This window comes from Oncorhynchus nerka, linkage group LG12 (assembly GCF_034236695.1).
Source record: "Oncorhynchus nerka isolate Pitt River linkage group LG12, Oner_Uvic_2.0, whole genome shotgun sequence".
Taxonomy (NCBI): Eukaryota; Metazoa; Chordata; class Actinopteri; order Salmoniformes; family Salmonidae; genus Oncorhynchus; species Oncorhynchus nerka.
This window is the reverse complement of record NC_088407.1, coordinates 88227396-88249483: the sequence shown is the minus strand read 5'-3', so window position 1 is coordinate 88249483 and position 22088 is coordinate 88227396. Positions and strand designations below refer to the sequence as shown.

The 22088-nt window shown below is 51.7% G+C and overlaps 1 protein-coding gene across 1 annotated transcript in view; it reads right to left on the bottom strand.

Moving 5' to 3' along the window:
* Positions 1-22088, bottom strand: part of zfyve26 (zinc finger, FYVE domain containing 26) — a 153602-nt gene that overhangs the window by 90096 nt on the left and 41418 nt on the right. Inside the window, 5 exon segments of the mRNA XM_065025938.1 lie at positions 9320-10023; positions 10250-10355; positions 12057-12290; positions 14461-14631; positions 15586-15714. Coding sequence (XP_064882010.1) covers positions 9320-10023; positions 10250-10355; positions 12057-12290; positions 14461-14631; positions 15586-15714 — 1344 coding nt within the window.

Here is a 22088-nt window from a genome sequence, read left to right as displayed (position 1 = left end):
TTCACTATGAACTGGACTGTGTGTTTACAGGCAGTAGGGCCTGCCATCATTCACTATGAACTGGACTGTGTGTTTACAGACAGTAGGGCCTGCCATCATTCACTATGAACTGGACTGTGTGTTTACAGGCAGTAGGGCCTGCCATCATTCACTATGAACTGGACTGTGTGTTTACAGGCAGTAGGGCCTGCCATCATTCACTATGAACTGGACTGTGTGTTTACAGGCAGTAGGGCCTGTCAGTCACTATGAACTGGACTGTGTGTTTACAGGCAGTAGGGCCTGTCATCATTCACTTTGAACTGGACTGTGTGTTTACAGGCAGTAGGGCCTGTCAGTCACTATGAACTGGACTGTGTGTTTACAGGCAGTAGGGCCTGTCATCATTCACTATGAACTGGACTGTGTGTTTACAGACAGTAGGGCCTGCCATCATTCACTATGAACTGGACTGTGTGTTTACAGGCAGTAGGGCCTGTCATCATTCACTTTGAACTGGACTGTGTGTTTACAGGCAGTAGGGCCTGTCAGTCACTATGAACTGGACTGTGTGTTTACAGGCAGTAGGACCTGTCATCATTCACTATGAACTGGACTGTGTGTTTACAGGCAGTAGGGCCTGTCATCATTCACTATGAACTGGACTGTGTGTTTACAGGCAGTAGGGCCTGTCATCATTCACTATGAACTGGACTGTGTGTTTACAGGCAGTAGGACCTGTCATCATTCACTATGAACTGGACTGTGTGTTTACAGGCAGTAGGGCCTGTCATCATTCACTATGAACTGGACTGTGTGTTTACAGGCAGTAGGGCCTGCCATCATTCACTATGAACTGGACTGTGTGTTTACAGACAGTAGGGCCTGCCATCATTCACTATGAACTGGACTGTGTGTTTACAGGCAGTAGGGCCTGCCATCATTCACTATGAACTGGACTGTGTGTTTACAGGCAGTAGGGCCTGCCATCATTCACTATGAACTGGACTGTGTGTTTACAGGCAGTAGGGCCTGTCAGTCACTATGAACTGGACTGTGTGTTTACAGGCAGTAGGGCCTGTCATCATTCACTTTGAACTGGACTGTGTGTTTACAGGCAGTAGGGCCTGTCAGTCACTATGAACTGGACTGTGTGTTTACAGGCAGTAGGGCCTGTCATCATTCACTATGAACTGGACTGTGTGTTTACAGACAGTAGGGCCTGCCATCATTCACTATGAACTGGACTGTGTGTTTACAGGCAGTAGGGCCTGTCATCATTCACTTTGAACTGGACTGTGTGTTTACAGGCAGTAGGGCCTGTCAGTCACTATGAACTGGACTGTGTGTTTACAGGCAGTAGGGCCTGCCATCATTCACTTTGAACTGGACTGTGTGTTTACAGGCAGTAGGGCCTGTCAGTCACTATGAACTGGACTGTGTGTTTACAGGCAGTAGGGCCTGTCATCATTCACTATGAACTGGACTGTGTGTTTACAGGCAGTAGGGCCTGCCATCATTCACTATGAACTGGACTGTGTGATTACAGGCAGTAGGGCCTGTCAGTCACTATGAACTGGACTGTGTGTTTACAGGCAGTAGGGCCTGCCACCATTCACTATGAACTGGACTGTGTGTTTACAGGCAGTAGGGCCTGTCAGTCACTATGAACTGGACTGTGTGTTTACAGGCAGTAGGGCCTGTCATCATTCACTATGAACTGGACTGTGTGTTTACAGGCAGTAGGACCTGTCATCATTCACTATGAACTGGACTGTGTGTTTACAGGCAGTAGGGCCTGCCATCATTCACTATGAACTGGACTGTGTGTTTACAGGCAGTAGGGCCTGTCCTCATTCACTATGAACTGGACTGTGTGTTTACAGGCAGTTACATGGGGTTACATAGCGCTATGTAACCCTATGTAGCGCTATGTAACCCTATGTAGCGCTATGTAACCCTATGTAGCGCTATGTAACCCTATGTAACCCTATGTAGCGCTATGTAACCCTATGTAATGCTATGTAACCCTATGTAACCCTATGTAACCCTATGTAGCGCTATGTAACCCTATGTAAGCCTATGTAACCCTATGTAACCCTATGTAACGCTATGTAACCCTATGTAGCGCTATGTAACCCTATGTAACGCTATGTAACCCTATGTAACCCTATGTAACGCTATGTAACCCTATGTAACCCTATGTAACGCTATGTAACCCTATGTAGCGCTATGTAACCCTATGTAACGCTATGTAACCCTATGTAGCGCTATGTAACGCTATGTAACCCTATGTAACCCTATGTAGCGCTATGTAACCCTATGTAACGCTATGTAACCCTATGTAGCGCTATGTAACGCTATGTAACCCTATGTAACCCTATGTAGCGCTATGTAACGCTATGTAACCCTATGTAACGCTATGTAACCCTATGTAACGCTATGTAACGCTATGTAACCCTATGTAGCGCTATGTAACCCTATGTAATGCTATGTAACCCTATGTAGCGCTATATAACCCTATGTAACCCTATGTAGCGCTATGTAACCCTATGTAACGCTATGTAACCCTATGTAACCCTATGTAGCGCTATGTAACCCTATGTAACACTATGTAACCCTATGTAGCGCTATGTAACGCTATGTAACCCTATGTAACCCTATGTAACCCTATGTAGCGCTATGTAACCCTATGTAACCCTATGTAACCCTATGTAACCCTATGTAACGCTATGTAACCCTATGTAACGCTATGTAACGCTATGTAACCCTATGTAGCGCTATGTAACCCTATGTAATGCTATGTAACCCTATGTAACCCTATGTAGCGCTATGTAACCATATGTAATGCTATTTTTATTTTATTTTTATTTCACCTTTATTTAACCAGGTAGGCTAGTTGAGAACAGGTTCTCATTTGCAACTGCGACCTGGCCAAGATAAAGCATAGCAGAGTGAACAGACAACACAGAGTTACACATGGAGTAAACAATAAACAAGTCAATAACACGGTAGAGAAAAAAAGGGGAGTCTATATACAATGTGTGCAAAAGGCATGAGGAGGTAGGCGAATAATTACAATATTGCAGATTAACACTGGAGTGATAAATGATCAGATGATCATGTACAGGTAGAGATATGTGTGCAAAAGAGCAGAAAAGTAAATAAATAAAAACTGTGGGGATGAGGTAGGTGAAAATGGGTGGGCTATTTACCAATAGATTATGTACAGCTGCAGCGATCGGTTAGCTGCTCAGATAGCTGATGTTTGAAGTTGGTGAGGGAGATAAAAGTCTCCAGCTTCAGCGATTTTTGCAATTCGTCCAGTCACAGGCAGCAGAGTACTGGAACGAAAGGCGGCGAATGAGGTGTTGGCTTTGGGGATGCTCAATGAGATACACCTGCTGGAGCGCGTGCTACGGATGGGTGTTGCCATCGTGACCAGTGAGCTGAGATAAGGCGGAGCTTTGCCTAGCATGGCCTTGTAGATGACCTGAGCCAGTGGGTCTGGCGACGAATATGTAGCGAGGGCCAGCCGACTAGAGCATACAAGTCGCAGTGGTGGGTAGTATAAGGTGCTTTAGTGACAAAACGGATGGCACTGTGATAAACTGCATCCAGTTTGCTGAGAAGAGTGTTGGAAGCCATTTTGTAGATGACATCGCCGAAGTCGAGGATCGGTAGGATAGTCAGTTTTACTAGGGTAAGCTTGGCAGCGTGAGTGAAGGAGGCTTTGTTGCGGAATAGAAAGCCGACTCTTGATTTGATTTTCGATTGGAGATGTTTGATATGGGTCTGGAAGGAGAGTTTGCAGTCTAGCCAGACACCTAGGTACTTATAGGTGTCCACATATTCAAGGTCGGAACCATCCAGTGTGGTGATGCTAGTCGGGCAAGCGGGTGCATGCAGCGATCGGTTGAAAAGCATGCATTTGGTTTTACTAGCGTTTAAGAGCAGTTGGAGGCCACGGAAGGAGTGTTGTATGGCATTGAAGCTCGATTGGAGGTTAGATAGCACAGTGTCCAATGACGGGCCGAAAGTGTATAGAATGGTGTCGTCTGCGTAGAGGTGGATCAGGGAATCGCCCGCAGCAAGAGCAACATCATTGATATACACAGAGAAAAGAGTCGGCCCGAGAATTGAACCCTGTGGCACCCCCATAGAGACTGCCAGAGGACCGGACAACATGCCCTCCGATTTGACACACTGAACTCTGTCTGCAAAGTAATTGGTGAACCAGGCAAGGCAGTCATCCAAAAAGCCGAGGCTACTGAGTCTGCCGATAAGAATATGGTGATTGACAGAGTCGAAAGCCTTGGCAAGGTCAATGAAGACGGCTGCACAGTACTGTCTTTTATCGATGGCGGTTATGATGTCATTTAGTACCTTGAGTGTGGCTGAGGTGCACCCGTGACCGGCTCGGAAACCAGATTTCATAGCGGAGAAGGTACGGTGGGATTCGAGATGGTCAGTGACCTGTTTGTTGACTTGGCTTTCGAAGACCTTAGATAGGCAGGGCAGAATGGATATAGGTCTGTAACAGTTTGGGTCCAGGGTGTCTCCCCCTTTGAAGAGGGGGATGACCGCGGCAGCTTTCTAATCCTTGGGGATCTCAGACGATACGAAAGAGAGGTTGAACAGGCTGGTAATAGGGGTTGCGACAATGGCGGCGGATAGTTTCAGAAATAGAGGGTCCAGATTGTCAAGCCCAGCTGATTTATACGGGTCCAGGTTTTGCAGCTCTTTCAGAACATCTGCTATCTGGATTTGGGTAAAGGAGAACCTGGAGAGGCTTGGGCGAGGAGCTGCGGGGGGGCCGGAGCTGTTGGCCGAGGTAGGAGTAGCCAGGCGGAAGGCATGGCCAGCCGTTGACAAATGCTTGTTGAAGTTTTCGATAATCATGGATTTGTCGGTGGTGACCGTGTTCCCTAGCCTCAGTGCAGTGGGCAGCTGGGAGGAGGTGCTCTTGTTCTCCATGGACTTCACAGTGTCCCAGAACTTTTTGGAGTTGGAGCTACAGGATGCAAACTTCTGCCTGAAGAAGCTGGCCTTAGCTTTCCTGACTGACTGCGTGTATTGGTTCCTGACTTCCCTGAACAGTTGCATATCGCGGGGACTGTTCGATGCTATTGCAGTCCGCCACAGGATGTTTTTGTGCTGGTCGAGGGCAGTCAGGTCTGGAGTGAACCAAGGGCTGTATCTGTTCTTAGTTCTGCATTTTTTGAACGGAGCATGCTTATCTAATATGGTGAGGAAGTTACTCTTAAAGAATGACCAGGCATCCTCAACTGACGGGATGAGGTCAATGTCCTTCCAGGATACCCGGCCAGGTCGATTAGAAAGGCCTGCTCGCAGAAGTGTTTTAGGGAGCGCTTGACAGTGATGAGGGGTGGTCGTTTGACTGCGGCACCGTAGCGGATACAGGCAATGAGGCAGTGGTCGCTGACATCCTGGTTGAAGACAGCGGAGGTGTATTTGGAGGGCCAGTTGGTCAGGATGACGTCTATGAGGGTGCCCTTGCTTACAGAGTTAGGGTTGTACCTGGTGGGTTCCTTGATGATTTGTGTGAGATTGAGGGCATCTAGCTTAGATTGTAGGACTGCCGGGGTGTTAAGCATATCCCAGTTTAGGTCACCTAACAGAACAAACTCAGAAGCTAGATGGGGGGCAATCAATTCACAAATGGTGTCCAGGGCACAGCTGGGAGCTGAGGGGGTCGGTAGCAGGCGGCAACAGTGAGAGACTTATTTCTGGAGAGAGTAATTTTCAGAATTAGTAGCTCGAACTGTTTGGGTATGGACCTGGAAAGTATGACATTACTTTGCAGGCTATCTCTGCAGTAGACTGCGACTCCTCCCCCTTTGGCAGTTCTATCTTGACGGAAGATGTTATAGTTGGGTATGGAAATCTCTGAATTTTTGGTGGCCTTCCTGAGCCAGGATTCAGACACGGCAAGGACATCAGGGTTAGCAGAGTGTGCTAAAGCAGTGAGTAAAACAAACTTAGGGAGGAGGCTTCTAATGTTGACATGCATGAAACCAAGGCTTTTTCGATCACAGAAGTCAACAAATGAGGGTGCCAGGGGACATGCAGGGCCCGGGTTTACCTCCACATCACCCGCGGAACAGAGAAGGAGTAGTATGAGGGTGCGGCTAAGGGCTATCAAAACTGGTCGCCTAGAGCGTTGGGGACAGAGAATAAGAGGAGCAGGTTTCTGGGCATGGTAGAATATATTCAGGGCATAATGCACAGACAGGGGTATGGTGGGGTGCGGGTACTGCGGAGGTAAGCCCAGGCACTGGGTGATGATGAGAGAGGTTTTATCTCTGGACATGCTGGTTGTAATGGGTGAGGTCACCGCATATGTGGGAGGTGGGACAAAGGAGGTATCAGGGGTGTGAGGAATAGGACTAGGGGCTCCATTGTGAACTAAAACAATGATAACTAACCTGAGCAATAGTATACAAGGCATATTGACATTTGAGAGAGACATACAGCGATGCATACAGTGAACACAGGTGTTGAATTGGGAAAGCTAGCTAAAACAGTGGGTGAGACAACAGCTAATCAGCTAGCATAACAACAGCAGGTGAGATGGCATTGACTAGGCAACTCGGCCGACAGATAAAACAAACAAGCAGAAAGGAGTACCGTGATTAATGGACAGTCCAGCGTGCATCAGCTATGTAGCCAAGAGATCAGTGTCCAGGGGGCAGCGGTGGATGGGGCAGGGGGGCTGGGCTGGCGAGTGTTATCCAGGTTAAGAAAACTAACAATGACTAAATAGCTTGTAGCTAGTTAGCTTCTGGAGGTTCTTGAGTGTGTTCTAAAAATAAAGATAATAGCGATTCCGTATCACATTGGGTGAGGCAGGTTTCCGGAAGGTATAAACAATTTTTTTTTAAATCGGGAAGAGAGAGTACATATGGGCCACTGCGTTTTTGGGACGCGGAGGGACGGTTAGCAGGCCTGTGCTAACAAGCTAACAGATTAGCAGGCCGGGGTAAACAAGGTAGTAGTTAGCGGACCTGGGCTAAACAAGCTAGCAGTTAGCGTGCCGAACTAGCAAGCAAGGAGATAGCGAGGGCTAGAGAGTTAGCCTTTGGAGGACGTCGCGAGGACGTCGCGATGGGGTGAGTCTGTTTATTCCTCTTCATGCGGTAATATCGATAGACCGGTCGTAGTCAAGGTATTGTAGCCCAGGAGTATGCTAGGAGCTCAGCTAGCTTCAAGCTACGTGGGTGGAAACGCTAGCCAGGAGTAATCAACCAGGGTTGCTGTTTAGCTCGATAGCTAGTTGCGAGGATCCAGCTGAAGAATGTTCCGTTTGTGGTGGAAATCCGGGGGTAAAAAAAGAAAAAAATAATTAAGTCCGTTATGCTCTGGTTAGCGTCGCGTTGTTCGAACTGGCGAGAGCTTTCCGAGCTAAAGGTTAGCTGGTATAGCTGGTAGTTCGCTGGCTAGCTTCAGTTGAGAGGGTCCGGTTCCGAAGTAAATATAACTACTTTAGGAAAGTAGCTACATTGGCGGGTTGCAGAAGAGTATTTGGAAGCTTAGGTTTAGCAAAATGTTTTTAAGGATATGCGAAGAAAAAATATCTAAAAAATATCTAAAACGAAAAAGAGACGATATTTACAGAGAGACGATACGACAGGACAACTACTGCTACGCCATCTTGGAAGTTGACCCTATGTAACGCTATGTAACCCTATGTAACCCTATGTAGCGCTATGTAACCCTATGTAGCGCTATGTAACCCTATGTAACGCTATGTAACCCTATGTAACCCTATGTAGCGCTATGTAACCCTATGTAACCCTATGTAGCGCTATGTAACCCTATGTAACGCTATGTAACCCTATGTAACGCTATGTAGCGCTATGTAACCCTATGTAGCGCTATGTAACCCTATGTAGCGCTATGTAACCCTATGTAGCGCTATGTAACCCTATGTAACGCTATGTAACCCTATGTAACCCTATGTAGCGCTATGTAACCCTATGTAACCCTATGTAGCGCTATGTAACCCTATGTAGCGCTATGTAACCCTATGTAACGCTATGTAACCCTATGTAACCCTATGTAACGCTATGTAGCGCTATGTAACCCTATGTAGCGCTATGTAACCATATGTAGCGCTATGTAACCCTATGTAGCGCTATGTAACCCTATGTAACGCTATGTAACCCTATGTAACCCTATGTAACGCTATGTAACCCTATGTAGCGCTATGTAACCCTATGTAACGCTATGTAACCCTATGTAGCGCTATGTAACCCTATGTAGCGCTATGTAACGCTATGTAACCCTATGTAACCCTATGTAGCGCTATGTAACCCTATGTAACGCTATGTAACCCTATGTAACCCTATGTAACCCTATGTAACCCTATGTAGCGCTATGTAGCGCTATGTAACGCTATGTAACCCTATGTAACCCTATGTAGCGCTATGTAACCCTATGTAACGCTATGTAACCCTATGTAGCGCTATGTAACGCTATGTAACCATATGTAACCCTATGTAACTCCCCTATGTAACCATATGTAACGCTATGTAACCCTATGTAACCCTATGTAACGCTATGTAACCCTATGTAACCATATGTAACCCTATGTAACCATATGTAACCCTATGTAACCCCCCTATGTAACCATATGTAACCCTATGTAACCCCCCTATGTAACGCTATGTAACCCTATGTAACCCAATGTAACGCTATGTAATGTAGCTATCTAACTGCTAGATAAATACTACATAGATACACTAGACTATTAGCCACGTTATGACTGACTTGTGATCCCTTCCTTAGCTATGATTGTTCCCAGCCGTAGTTACAGTCGTCTGTTTGGGTTTTTTTTTGTCCAAAATATCGAGTTATTGAAAATGAAACGGTGCATCCCGAATGTAGGCAACAAACAATGTACCAGGCTGTGATTTACAACCTGATAGCAATATGTTTTGGACTAGCAAGAAAATGTATTGGTGAATTATATTAAATCATGCATCGAACTACATCTATCTATTCAGTCAACAACACCTACTTCATGGAAGGTGGAGTCAAATATAACCTTTTTTTTATTTTTTTATTTTTTTACTCTTTATAAAGCATAAACTTGGAATTTGATATTTTTGACTGATATTAATGATTGTCTGTTGCGTATCCGCAAAGTAGTTAAAAACGCTGTCAGTTCACTGTTAAGCAGGGAGTCATGAGGAGAATACAGTCGAATTCACAGATGAGCCCTTGCACGTAAACATCAATAAACAATTACACATCAAATTACACAATACATATCTATATACACAAGACACAAAAAAGCAACAAAAAAAACTCTTACCTCCGCCACCGGCTCCATCCTCCCCAGCCCCCAGCGAAGTACCCAGGACGGGCTGAACCATGGCCCCCAGGTAGGCCCTCAGGATGGGGAAGTCTCTAAGCAGGCTTTCCCCCTCCCTGGAGATCTGCTCCCCGTCCAGCACACACTCTTTACGCCCTCCGCCCCGGAACACCAGCCAACCGGACGGCTGTACCCGGGCAGCACCTCGTGGACTGGCACTTAGACAGGCAACGGTGGCCAGGAGAGGGGAGCGGGATTTGAGAAAAGACAGGGTTGATGGTGTGAGGAGAAAAGAGGAGGAAGAGGAAGTTGGTCGCGGAGGTGAAAGAGAAGAGGACAAGATGAGGACGGGAGGTGTAGTTGCTCGGAGGTCCTCCAGCGCGGGAGAGGCTTCAGATTCAGAGCTGGGGGACTGGGACTGAGGCTCAGTGATGCCCAGCATTGACAAGTGTTCCTGAGTCTGTAGCCGTAGCAGGGCTGCCAGGCTGGCAGTCCTAAACACCCCTTCCCCTGGTCCGGTCTGTCCTTGCCCAGCCTCTCCCCCAGAACCAGCCTCTCCCCCAGAACCAGCCTCTCCCCTGGGGCTAGCTTCCCTCTCTGGTTCGGGGCACCAGTCCCACAAAGGCAGAGCCTCACAGCAACGCTGCACGATCACCTGCTGGACACTCAGACGCAGACCCTCCTGCTGCAACAGAGACAAAACTCTAGAGAGAGAGAGAGAGAGGGTAACAGGGGGAGGGACAGGAGGTTAGTGGAATGGCAGTAGGATGTAGAATGAAATGCACTCGTTCATATTAACACAAGAAACTCAAGCTCATAGTGCTGAAATTGTTTGAATTCAGTGAATGAAAGAGCACGAAATATACTTGTGATACTGCCTCTAAGCCAGGGTTCCCATGACGAATAGGGAGGGGGGTTGTGTGTATCTACCTGTCCGGAGCCACCTGTCTTTCAAACAGCAGGTGAGAGAGCAGCTGAGATGGGGCCTGGAGGAGAACCAGGAGTGGGTTCCCCAACTTCACCTCACTGTTTTGGTCTGAGAAGAGAGACCGAGAGATTGAACAAAACACTGAGTGGACAAAACATTAAGAACACTTGCTCTTTCCATGACACAGACTGACCACGGTTAATCTAGATGAAAGCCATGATCCCCTTTAATGATGTCACTTGTTAAATCCACGTCAATCAGTGTAGATGAAGAGGAGGAGACATGTAGATGAAGGGGAGGAGACATGTAGATGAAGGGGAGGAGACATGTAGATGAAGGGGAGGAGACATGTAGATGAAGGGGAGGAGACAGGTGGTTAAAGAAGGATTTTTAAGCCTTGAGACAATTGAGACATGGGTTGTGTTCGTGTGTCATTCAGAGGGTGAATGGGCAAGACAACATATTTAAATGCCTTTGAACGGGGAATGGTAGTAGGTGCCAGGAGCACCGGTTAGTGTCAAGAACTGCAACGCTGCTGGGTTTTTCACGCTCAACAGTTTCCCGTGTGTATCAAGAATGGTCCACCACCCAAAGGACGTCCAGACAACTTGACACTAACTGTGGGAAGCATTGGAGTCAACATGGACCAGCATCCCTGTGGAACGCTCTCGACACCTCGTAGAGTCCGTTCCCAGACGAATTGAGGCTGTTCTGAGAGCAAAACGTTGTGCAACTCAATACTAAAAAGGTGGACATTATTCAGTGTATATTGTATTTTAAAAAAGGTCACATTCACATTGGGGGAAACAACAGCAATGTTCTCCCCAATGACTTTGTTGTTGAAACAGAGGAGAAACAGAGGAGAAACAGGAGGAGAAACAGGAGGAGAAACAGGAGGAGAAACGGGAGGAGAAACGGGAGGAGAAACGGGAGGAGAAACAGAGGAGAAACAGGAGGAGAAACGGAGAAATAGAGGAGAAACAGAGGAGAAACAGGAGGAGAAACAGGAGGAGAAACGGAGGAGAAACAGGAGGAGAAACAGGAGGAGAAACGGAGAAATAGAGGAGAAACAGAGGAGAAACAGAGGAGAAACAGGAGGAGAAACAGGAGGAGAAACAGAGGAGAAACAGAGGAGAAACAGAGGAGAAACAGAGGAGAAACAGAGGAGAAACAGAGGAGAAACAGGAGGAGAAACAGGAGGAGAAACAGGAGGAGAAACAGGAGGAGAAACGGAGAAATAGAGGAGAAACAGAGGAGAAACAGAGGAGAAACAGAGGAGAAACGGAGAAATAGAGGAGAAACGGAGGAGAAACAGGAGGAGAAACAGGAGGAGAAACGGAGAAATAGAGGAGAAACAGAGGAGAAACAGAGGAGAAACAGAGGAGAAACAGGAGGAGAAACAGAGGAGAAACAGAGGAGAAACAGAGGAGAAACGGGAGGAGAAACAGGAGGAGAAACAGGAGGAGAAACGGAGAAATAGAGGAGAAACAGAGGAGAAACGGAGAAATAGAGGAGAAACGGAGGAGAGACGGAGGAGAAACAGAGGAGAAACAGGAGGAGAAACAGGAGGAGAAACAGGAGGAGAAACAGGAGGAGAAACAGGAGGAGAAACAGGAGGAGAAACAGAGAAACAGAGGAGAAACAAACTCTTCAGACTCTTCGGTAAGAGTCTCTGCCACTCAAAAGCAAACGCTTGAGCTTTACACGTACATTCATATTCATATGAGTAATGGCCCCAGCGGGAATCAAACCCATTGACGTTACAAGCGCCATGCTCTATGACCCACACAGGGAGGTCAATACACTCACCTTCAGATCCCAGGCTGTGTATCAACACCGACGCCAGCGTGTTGACGTAGTCCACGAAGCTCCTCATGTAGTCTGGCCTGCAAGGGGAGCCCCGGGGCTCGAAGGGACACAGCTGGTCCATCGACCTCAGCAGCTGCTTCATGGAGGAACGGACCGGGTGGGATTCCAACTCCGACTGTTTCAGACTGGCCTGCTCTACCAGGGCTGTTAGGAGGGCACCAGCAGGACTCTCCACTACAGAGACACAACACATTATACACTTAGTTATACACTAACCCTAGCCCCCTAACCCTAGCCCCCTAACCCTAACCCTCTAACCATTCAGACTGGCCTGCTCTACCAGGGCTGTTAGGAGGGCACCAGCAGGACTCTCCACTACAGAGACACAACACATTATACACTTAGTTATACACTAACCCTAACCCCCTAATCCTAGCCCCCTAACCCTAGCCCCCTAACCCTAACCCCAGCCCCCTAACCCTAACCCTCTAACCATTCAGACAGGCCTGCTCTACCAGGGCTGTTAGGAGGGCACCAGCAGGACTCTCCACTACAGAGACACAACACATTATACACTTAGTTATACACTAATCCTAGCCCCTAACCTTAGCCCCTAACCCCTAACCCTAGCTCCCTAACCCTAGCCCCCTAGCACCCTAACCCTAGCTCCCTAGCCCCCTAGCCCTAACCCTCTAAACCTAGCCCCTAACCCTCTAACAATAGCCCCCTAACCCTAGTCCCCTAACCCTCTAACCCTAGCCCCCAAACCCACTAACAATAGCCCCTAACCCTAGTCCCCTAACCCTCTAACCCTAGCCCCCTAACCCTAACCCTCTAATCCTAGCCCCCTAACCCTCTAACCCTAGCCACCTAGCCCTCTAACCCTAGCCACCTAGCCCCCTAACCCTCTAGCCCACTAACCCTAGACCCTACCCCCTAGGCCACTAACCCTAGCCCCTAACCCTAGCCCCCTAACCCTCTAACCCTAGCCCCCAAACCCACTAACAATAGCCCCTAACCCTAGTCCCCTAACCCTAGCTCCCTAACCCCTAAGCCTAGCCCACTAACCCTAGCCCCTAGCCCTAACCCTCTAACCCTAGCCCCTAACTCCCTAGCAACCTAACCCTAACCCCTAACCCCTAACCTTAGCCCCTAACCACCTAACCTTAGCCCCTAACCCCATCCCCTATCCCTCTAACCCCTAGCCACCTAACCCTAGCCCCCTAGCCCTCTAGCCCAAGCCCCCAACCCTAGGCCCCTAACCCAACCCCTAACCCCTAACCCTCTACACCTAGCCCCATAATCCTAGCCCCTAGGCCACTAACCCTCTAACCCTAGCTCACTATGCCCCTAACCCGCTAATCCTAGCCCCCTAATCCTAGCCCCTAACCCTAGCCCCCTAACCCCTAACCCTAGCCACCTAGCCCTCTAACCCTAGCCACCTAGCCCTCTAACCCTAGCCACCTAGCCCCTAACCCTCTAGCCCACTAACCCTAGACCCTACCCCTAGGCCACTAACCCTAGCCCCCTAACCCTAGCCCCTAACCCTCTAACCCTAGCCCCAAACCCACTAACAATAGCCCCCTAACCCTAGTCCCTAACCCTAGCTCCCTAACCCCTAAGCCTAGCCCACTAACCCTAGCCCCCTAGCCCTAACCCTCTAACCCTAGCCCCCTAACTCCCTAACCCTCTAACCCTAGCCCCCAAACCCACTAACAATAGCCCCTAACCCTAGTCCCCTAACCCTAGCTCCCTAACCCCCAAGCCTAGCCCACTAACCCTAGCCCCCTAGCCCTAACCCTCTAACCCTAGCCCCCTATCCCCCCTAACCCTCTAACCCTAGCCCCCAAACCCTCTAGCCCACTAACCCTAGACCCTACCCCCTAGGCCACTAACCCTAGTCCCCCTAACCCTAGCTCCCTAACCCCCTAAGCCTAGCCCACTAACCCTAGCCTCCTAGCCCTAACCCTCTAACCCTAGCCCCTAACTCCCTAGCAACCTAACCTAATCCTAGCCCCTAACCTTAGCCCCCTAATCCTAGCCCCCTAACCACCTAACCTTAGCCCCCTAACCCTCTAACTCTAGCCCCCTAACCATTCAGACTGGCCTGCTCTAGGCTGCTAGGAGGGCACCAACACCACCACCCTCCACTAACCTAGCCAGGGTCTGTGGTGCTAACCTAGCCAGGGTCTGTGATGCTAACCTAGCCAGGGTCTGTGATGCTAACCTAGCCAGGGTTTGTGATGCTAACCTAGCCAGGGTCTGTGATGCTAACCTAGCCAGGGTCTGTGATGCTAACCTAGCCAGGGTCTGTGATGCTAACCTAGCCAGGGTCTGTGATGCTAACCTAGCCAGGGTCTGTGGTTTCTGTAGCAGTGGTCAGGGTCAGCAAGGTGATCTATACCTGTGGTTTCTGTAGCGGTGGACAGGGTCAGCAAGGTGATCTCTAGGTGCTGTGCCAGGCTCAGTCGGGTAGCGATGCCCTCCTCACTCAGCACAGGGTGGCAGCACAGCAACACTTCCTGTATACAGCAGCCTAAAGGACTGGACACAACGTGGTCCTCCACAATGGATTCTAGCAAGTACACAGCAGGGAGCAGGGAGGGAGAAACACTGAACATTAATTCAACTCTTCTGTCTGAAAATCCAGCCCCGTTTTGTGTTAACCCTCTCTTGGGAATTGGCCTATATGGATAGGGCTAAATTGAAACAGCAAAAGTTGCCCAATTAGCAAGAGGGAAGGGAGGGGGCAACTTCTTTCATCTGTCACTCAAAAGCCATACAGAACTGTGACGTCATGTATTGCATGTCACTGAACAGCCACGACGTTCTAATGTAGGCATTAATTAATGTTCAAATGTGTCATGTAGAGGGCTAACATCCCACACCTTGTACTCTGTGTCATGTAGAGGGCTAACATCCCACACCTTGTACTCTGTGTCATGTAGAGGGCTAACATCCCACACCTTGTACTCTGTGTCATGTAGAGGGCTAACATCTCACACCTTGTACTCTGTGTCATGTAGAGGGCTAACATCTCACACCTTGTACTCTGTGTCATGTAGAGGGCTAACATCCCGAACCTTGTACTCTGTGTCATGTAGAGGGCTAACATCCCACACCTTGTACTCTGTGTCATGTAGAGGGCTAACATCTCACACCTTGTACTCTGTGTCATGTAGAGGGCTAACATCCCACACCTTGTCCTCTGTGTCATGTAGAGGGCTAACATCTCACACCTTGTACTCTGTGTCATGTAGAGGGCTAACATCTCACACCTTGTACTCTGTGTCATGTAGAGGGCTAACATCACACACCTTGTACTCTGTGCCATGCCATGTAGTAGTTGATACAGAGGGGAATGAAAGCACTAACAGACTGGTACCCAGGCTATATGCATATTCAGATCATGGTCACCTATGTTTTTTTTTTTTAACATTGTGAGAGATTGGGTACCTAAGATGTCCAATGTATTTTCATTATATAAGGCAAAAACACGTATGAACTTGTTTAACGCAGCAGGGCTCACCTGTCTTGGCGGGGCCCTTGTTGCCACTATGACTGGCTGTGTGGTTGAGGATCTTCCCCATCTGTTGGAGCATCGCAGGAAACCCTCGGATACCCTCAGAGTGTTTCACCTTGGGTTCCACCCTCAGTCCTGAGGAACGGAGAGATAGCAGGGTTAGAAAGGGATCCGCTATGTCCCATGAGGAAAGGGGAACGGAGGGGACTAGGGGGACGGAGGGGAACGGAGGGGACTAGGGGAACGGAGGGGACTAGGGGAACGGAGGGGACTAGGGGAACGGAGGGGACTAGGGGAACGGAGGGGACTAGGGGAACGGAGGGGACTAGGGGAACGGAGGGGACTAGGGGAACGGAGGGGACTAGGGGAACGGAGGGGACTAAGGGGAACGGAGGGGACTAAGGGAACGGAGGGGACTAAGGGAACGGAGGGGACTAAGGGAACGGAGGGGACTAAGGGAACGGAGGGGACTAAGGGGAACGGAGGGGACTAAGGGAACGGAGGGGACTGGGGGACGGAGGGGACTAGGGGACGGAGGGAACGGAGGGGACTAAGGGAACGGAGGGGACGGAGGGGAACGGAGGGGACTAGGGGAACGGAGGGGGGACTAGGGGACGGAGGGGAACAGAGGGGACTAGGGAGACGGAGGGAACGGAGGAGACGGAGGGGACCAGGGGGACGGAGGGGACTAGGGGAACGGAGGGGACTAGGGAGATGAAGGGGAACGGAGGGGACTAGGGAGATGAAGGGGAACGGAGGGGAACGGAGGGGACTGGGGGGACGGAGGGGACTGGGGGACGGAGGGGACTGGGGGACGGAGGAGACTGGGGGACGGAGGAGACTGGGGGGACGGAGGAGACTGGGGGACGGAGGAGACTGGGGGACGGAGGAGACTAGGGGAACGGAGGGGACTAGGGGAACGAGGGGACTAGGGGGACGGAGGGGAACGGAGGGGACTAGGGGAACGGAGGGGACTAGGGGAACTAGGGGAACGGAGGGGACTAGGGGAACGGAGGGGACTAGGGGGACGGAGGGGACTAGGGGGACGGAGGGGACTAGGGGGACGGAGGGGACTGATAGAGGAAAATATGTTTGAAATGACTAATTATGTATACATTCCAATCAGAAACTGACTAGTCCAAATGCTATAATGTACTGTCCCTCTTGCTCCCTTTCACAATTGTATATAATGTAGTCAGGAAGTTTAGTAACAATGAAGGTCTGTTCTTTAAGTTCATTCAGTTGTACAAATCTCCAGGTGGTGGGAACGGACCATCTCCAAAATGGTCGGGAATGTTGATTTATGCTGACTGGCCTTGACTTCGTGCTGATAACGCGGAGGCTTGAGAATTAGAGGGGCCCTCTGTTTGTGAAACGGAACGTTTTGGAAACCGCTGACGTCATTTTCAGTTTATAACCTGTGGTAATGTGTGTAAGCATTTAGTACTCTCTGGAATTAAACGCTCTTTACCTGGCTTTTAAGACTGGTCTCGATCTACTTCATGCATAATTAATGAACTTACACCTCATTAATGAATAGAAACGAGTGTGAAATTGGTTTTGGCAATTAAAGCATAGAGTAATTTAGAATTTCTCTATCAGGGACGGAGGGGACTAGGGAGACGGAGGGGAACAGAGGGGACTAGGAAGACGGAGGGGAACGGAGGGGACCAGGGGAACGGAGGGGACCAGGGGAACGGAGGGGACTAGGGAGATGAAGGGGAATGGAGGGGAACAGAGGGGACTAGGGAGACGGAGGGGACTAGGGGAACGGAGGGGACTAGGGAGACGGAGGGGAACGGAGGGGACTAGGGAGACGAAGGGGAACGGAGGGGACTAGGGAGACGAAGGGGACTAGGGGAACGGAGGGGACTAGGGAGATGAAGGGGAACGGAGGGGACTAGGGGAACGGAGGGGAACAGAGGGGACTATGGAGACGGAGGGGACAGGGGGACTAGGGAGACGGAGGGGACAGGGGACTAGGGACGGAGGGGACTAGGGAACGGAGGGGACTAGGGGAACGGAGGGGACTAGGGGAACGGAGGGGACTAGGGGAACGGAGGGGACTAGGGAACGGAGGGGACTAGGGGAACGGAGGGGACTAGGGGAACGGAGGGGACTAGGGGAAGGAGGGGACTAGGGGAACGGAGGGGACTAGGGGAAGGAAGGGGACTAGGGGAAGGAAGGGGAACAGAGGGGACTAGGGAGACGGAGGGGACTAGGGAGATGAAGGGGAACGGAGGGGACTAGGGAGACGGATGGAGACGGAGGGGGACTAGGGAGACGGAGGGGGACGGAGGGGACTAGGGAGAAGGAGGGGACTACGGAGACAGAGGTGACTAGGGGGACGCAAGGTTAGGGAGACGTTAGAAAAGAGGGACATTTTTAATTGGCACAGGTCTGTTGACTTAACATAATAAGTTAGCTTTTTTGCTTTATGTCCATTTCAAACAAAAGTCATATAGTAAGTACATCCAATGTACCCTACCCCTCCCCACTGTACCCTACCCCTCCCCACTGTACCCTACCACTCCCCACTGTACCCTACTGTACCCTACCCCTCCCCACTGTACCCAACTGTACCCTACCCCTCCGTAACCTACCCCTCCCTACTGTACCCTACACCCCTCCCCACTGTACCCTACCCCTCCCCACTGTACCCTACCCCTCCCTACTGTACCCTACCCCTCCCCACTGTACCCTACTGTACCCTACCCCTCCCCACTGTACCCTACCCTCCCCACTGTACCCTACTGTACCCTACCCCTCCCCACTGTACCCTACTGCACCCTACCCCTCCCTACTGTACCCTCCCCCTCCCCACTGTACCCTACTGTACCCTAACCCTCCCCACTGTACCCTACTGTACCCTAACCCTCCCACTGTACCCTACCCCTCCCCACTGTACCCTACTGTACCCTACCCCTCCCCACTGTACCCTACTGCACCCTACCCCTCCTTACTGTACCCTACCCCTCCCTACTGTACCCTACCCCTCCCCACTGTACCCTACTGTACCTTACCCCTCCCCACTGTACCCTACCCCTCCCCACTGTACCCTACCCCTCCCTACTGTACCCTACCCCTCCCTACTGTACCCTACCCCTCCCTACTGTACCCTACCCCTCCCCACTGTACCCTACTGTACCCTACCCCTCCCCACTGTACCCTACCCCTCCCTACTGTACCCTACCCCTCCCCACTGTACCCTACCCTCCCCACTGTACCCTACCCCTCCCCACTGTACCCTACCCCTCCCCACTGTACCCTACTGTACCCTATCCCTCCCTACTGTACCCTACTGTACCCTACCCCTCCCCTCTGTACCCTACTGTACCCTACCCCTCCCCACTGTACCCTACCCCTCCCCACTGTACCCTACCCCTCCCCACTGTACCCTACTGTACCCTACCCCTCCCCACTGCACCCTACCCCTCCCCACTGTACCCTACTGTACCCTACCCCTCCCCACTGTACCCTAATGTACCCTACCCCTCCCCACTGTACCCTACCACTCCCCACTGTACCCTACTGTACCCTACCCCTCCCCACTGTAGCCTACCCCTCCCCACTGTACCCTACCCCTCCCCACTGTACCCTACCCCTCCCCACTGTACCATACTGTACCCTACCCCTCCCCACTGTACCCTACTGTACCCTACCCCTCCCTACTGTACACTACCCCTCCCCACTGTACCCTACTGTACCCTACCCCTCCCCACTGTACCATACTGTACCCTACCCCTCCCTACTGCACCCTACCCCTCCCCACTGTACCATACTGTACCCTACCCCTCCCCACTGTACCCTACCCCTCCCCACTGTACCCTACCACTCCCCACTGTACCCTACTGTACCCTACCCTCCCTACTGTACCCTACCCCTCCCCACTGTACCCCTCCCCACTGCACCCTACCCCTCCCCACTGTACCCTACCCCTCCCCACTGCACCCTACCCCTCCCCACTGTACCCTACCCCTCCCCACTGTACCCTACCACTCCCCACTGTACCCTACTGTACCCTACCCCTCCCCACTGCACCCTACTGTACCCTACCCTCCCTACTGTACCCTACCCCTCCCCACTGTACCCTACTGTACCCTACCCCTCCCCACTGTACCCTACCCCTCCCTACTGTACCCTACCCCTCCCCACTGTACCCTACTGTACCCTACCCCTCTCCACTGTACCCTACTGTACCCTACCCCTCCCCACTGTACCCTACTGTACCCTACCCCTCCCCACTGTACCCCTCCCAACTGCACCCTACCCCTCCCCACTGTACCCTACTCCTCCCCACTGCACCCTACTGTACCCTACCCCTCCCCACTGTACCCTACCACTCCCCACTGTACCCTACCCTCCCTACTGTACCCTACCCCTCCCCACTGTACCCTACCCCTCCCCACTGTACCCTAGCCCTCCCCACTGTACCCTACTGTACCCTACCCCTCCCTACTGTACCCTACCCCTCCCCACTGTACCCTACTGTACCCTACCCCTCCCCACTGTACCATACTGTACCCTACCCCTCCCCACTGTACCCTACCCCTCCCTACTGTACCCTACCGCTCCCCACTGTACCCTACCCCTCCCCACTGCACCCTACCCCTCCCCACTGTACCCTACTGTACCCTACCCTCCCCACTGTACCCTACTGTACCCTACCCCTCCCCACTGTACCCTACTGTACCCTACCCCTCCCCACTGTACCCTACCACTCCCCACTGTACCCTACTGTACCCTACCCCTCCCTACTGTACCCTACCCCTCCCCACTGTACCCTACTGTACCCTACCCCTCCCCACTGTACCCTACCCCTCCCCACTGTACCATACTGTACCCTACCCCTCCCTACTGTACCCTACCCCTCCCTACTGTACCCTACCCCTCCCCACTGTACCATACTGTACCCTACCCCTCCCTACTGCACCCTACTGAACCCTACCCCTCCCCACTGTACCCTACTGTACCCTACTGTACCCTACCCTCCCCACTGTACCCTACTGTACCCTACCCCTCCCCACTGTACCCTACCCTCCCTACTGTACCATACTGTACCCTACCCCTCCCCACTGTACCCTACTGTACCCTCCCCCTCCCCACTGTACCCTACCCCTCCCTACTGCACCCTACTGAACCCTACCCCTCCCCAATGTACCCTACTGTACCCTACCCCTCCCCACTGTACCCTACCCCTCCCCACTGTACCATACTGTACCCTACCCCTCCCTACTGCACCCTACTGAACCCTACCCCTCCCCACTGTACCCTACTGTACCCTACCCCTCCCCACTGTACCCTACCCCTCCCTACTGTACCCTACCGCTCCCCACTGTACCATACTGTACCCTACCCCTCCCCACTGTACCCTACTGTACCCTCCCCCTCCCCACTGTACCCTACCCCTCCCCACTGTACCCTACTGTACCCTACCCCTCCCCACTGTACCATAATGTACCCTACCCCTCCCTACTGCACCCTACTGAACCCTACCCCTCCCCACTGTACCCTACTGTACCCTACCCCTCCCCATTGTACCCTACCCCTCCCCACTGTACCATACTGTACCCTACCCCTCCCCACTGTACCCTACTGTACCCTACCCCTCCCCACTGTACCATACTGTACCCTACCCCTCCCTACTGCACCCTACTGAACCCTACCCCTCCCCACTGTACCCTACTGTACCCTACCCCTCCCCATTGTACCCTACCCCTCCCTACTGTACCCTACCGCTCCCCACTGTACCATACTGTACCCGACCCCTCCCCACTGTACCCTACTGTACCCTCCCCCTCCCCACTGTACCCTACCCCTCCCCACTGTATCCTACCACTCTCCACTGTACCCTACTGCACCCTACCCCTCCCCACTGCACCCTACCCCTCCCCACTGTACCCTACTGTACCCTACCCCTCCCCACTGTACCCTACCACTCCCCACTGTACCCTACTGTACCCTACCCCTCCCCACTGCACCCTACCCCTCCCCACTGTACCCTACTGTACCCTACCCCTCCCCACTGTACCATACTGTACCCTACCCCTCCCTACTGCACCCTACTGAACCCTACCCCTCCCCACTGTACCCTACTGTACCCTCCCCTCCCCACTGTACCCTACCCCTCCCTACTGCACCCTACTGAACCCTACCCCTCCCCAATGTACCCTACTGTACCCTACCCCTCCCCACTGTACCATACTGTACCCTACCCCCCTACTGCACCCCACTGTACCCTACTGTACCCTACCCCTCCCCATTGTACCCTACCCCTCCCTACTGTACCCTACCGCTCCCCACTGTACCATACTGTACCCGACCCCTCCCCACTGTACCCTACTGTACCCTCCCCCTCCCCACTGTACCCTACCCCTCCCCACTGTATCCTACCACTCTCCACTGTACCCTACTGCACCCTACCCCTCCCCACTGCACCCTACCCCTCCCCACTGTACCCTACTGTACCCTACCCCTCCCCACTGTACCCTACCACTCCCCACTGTACC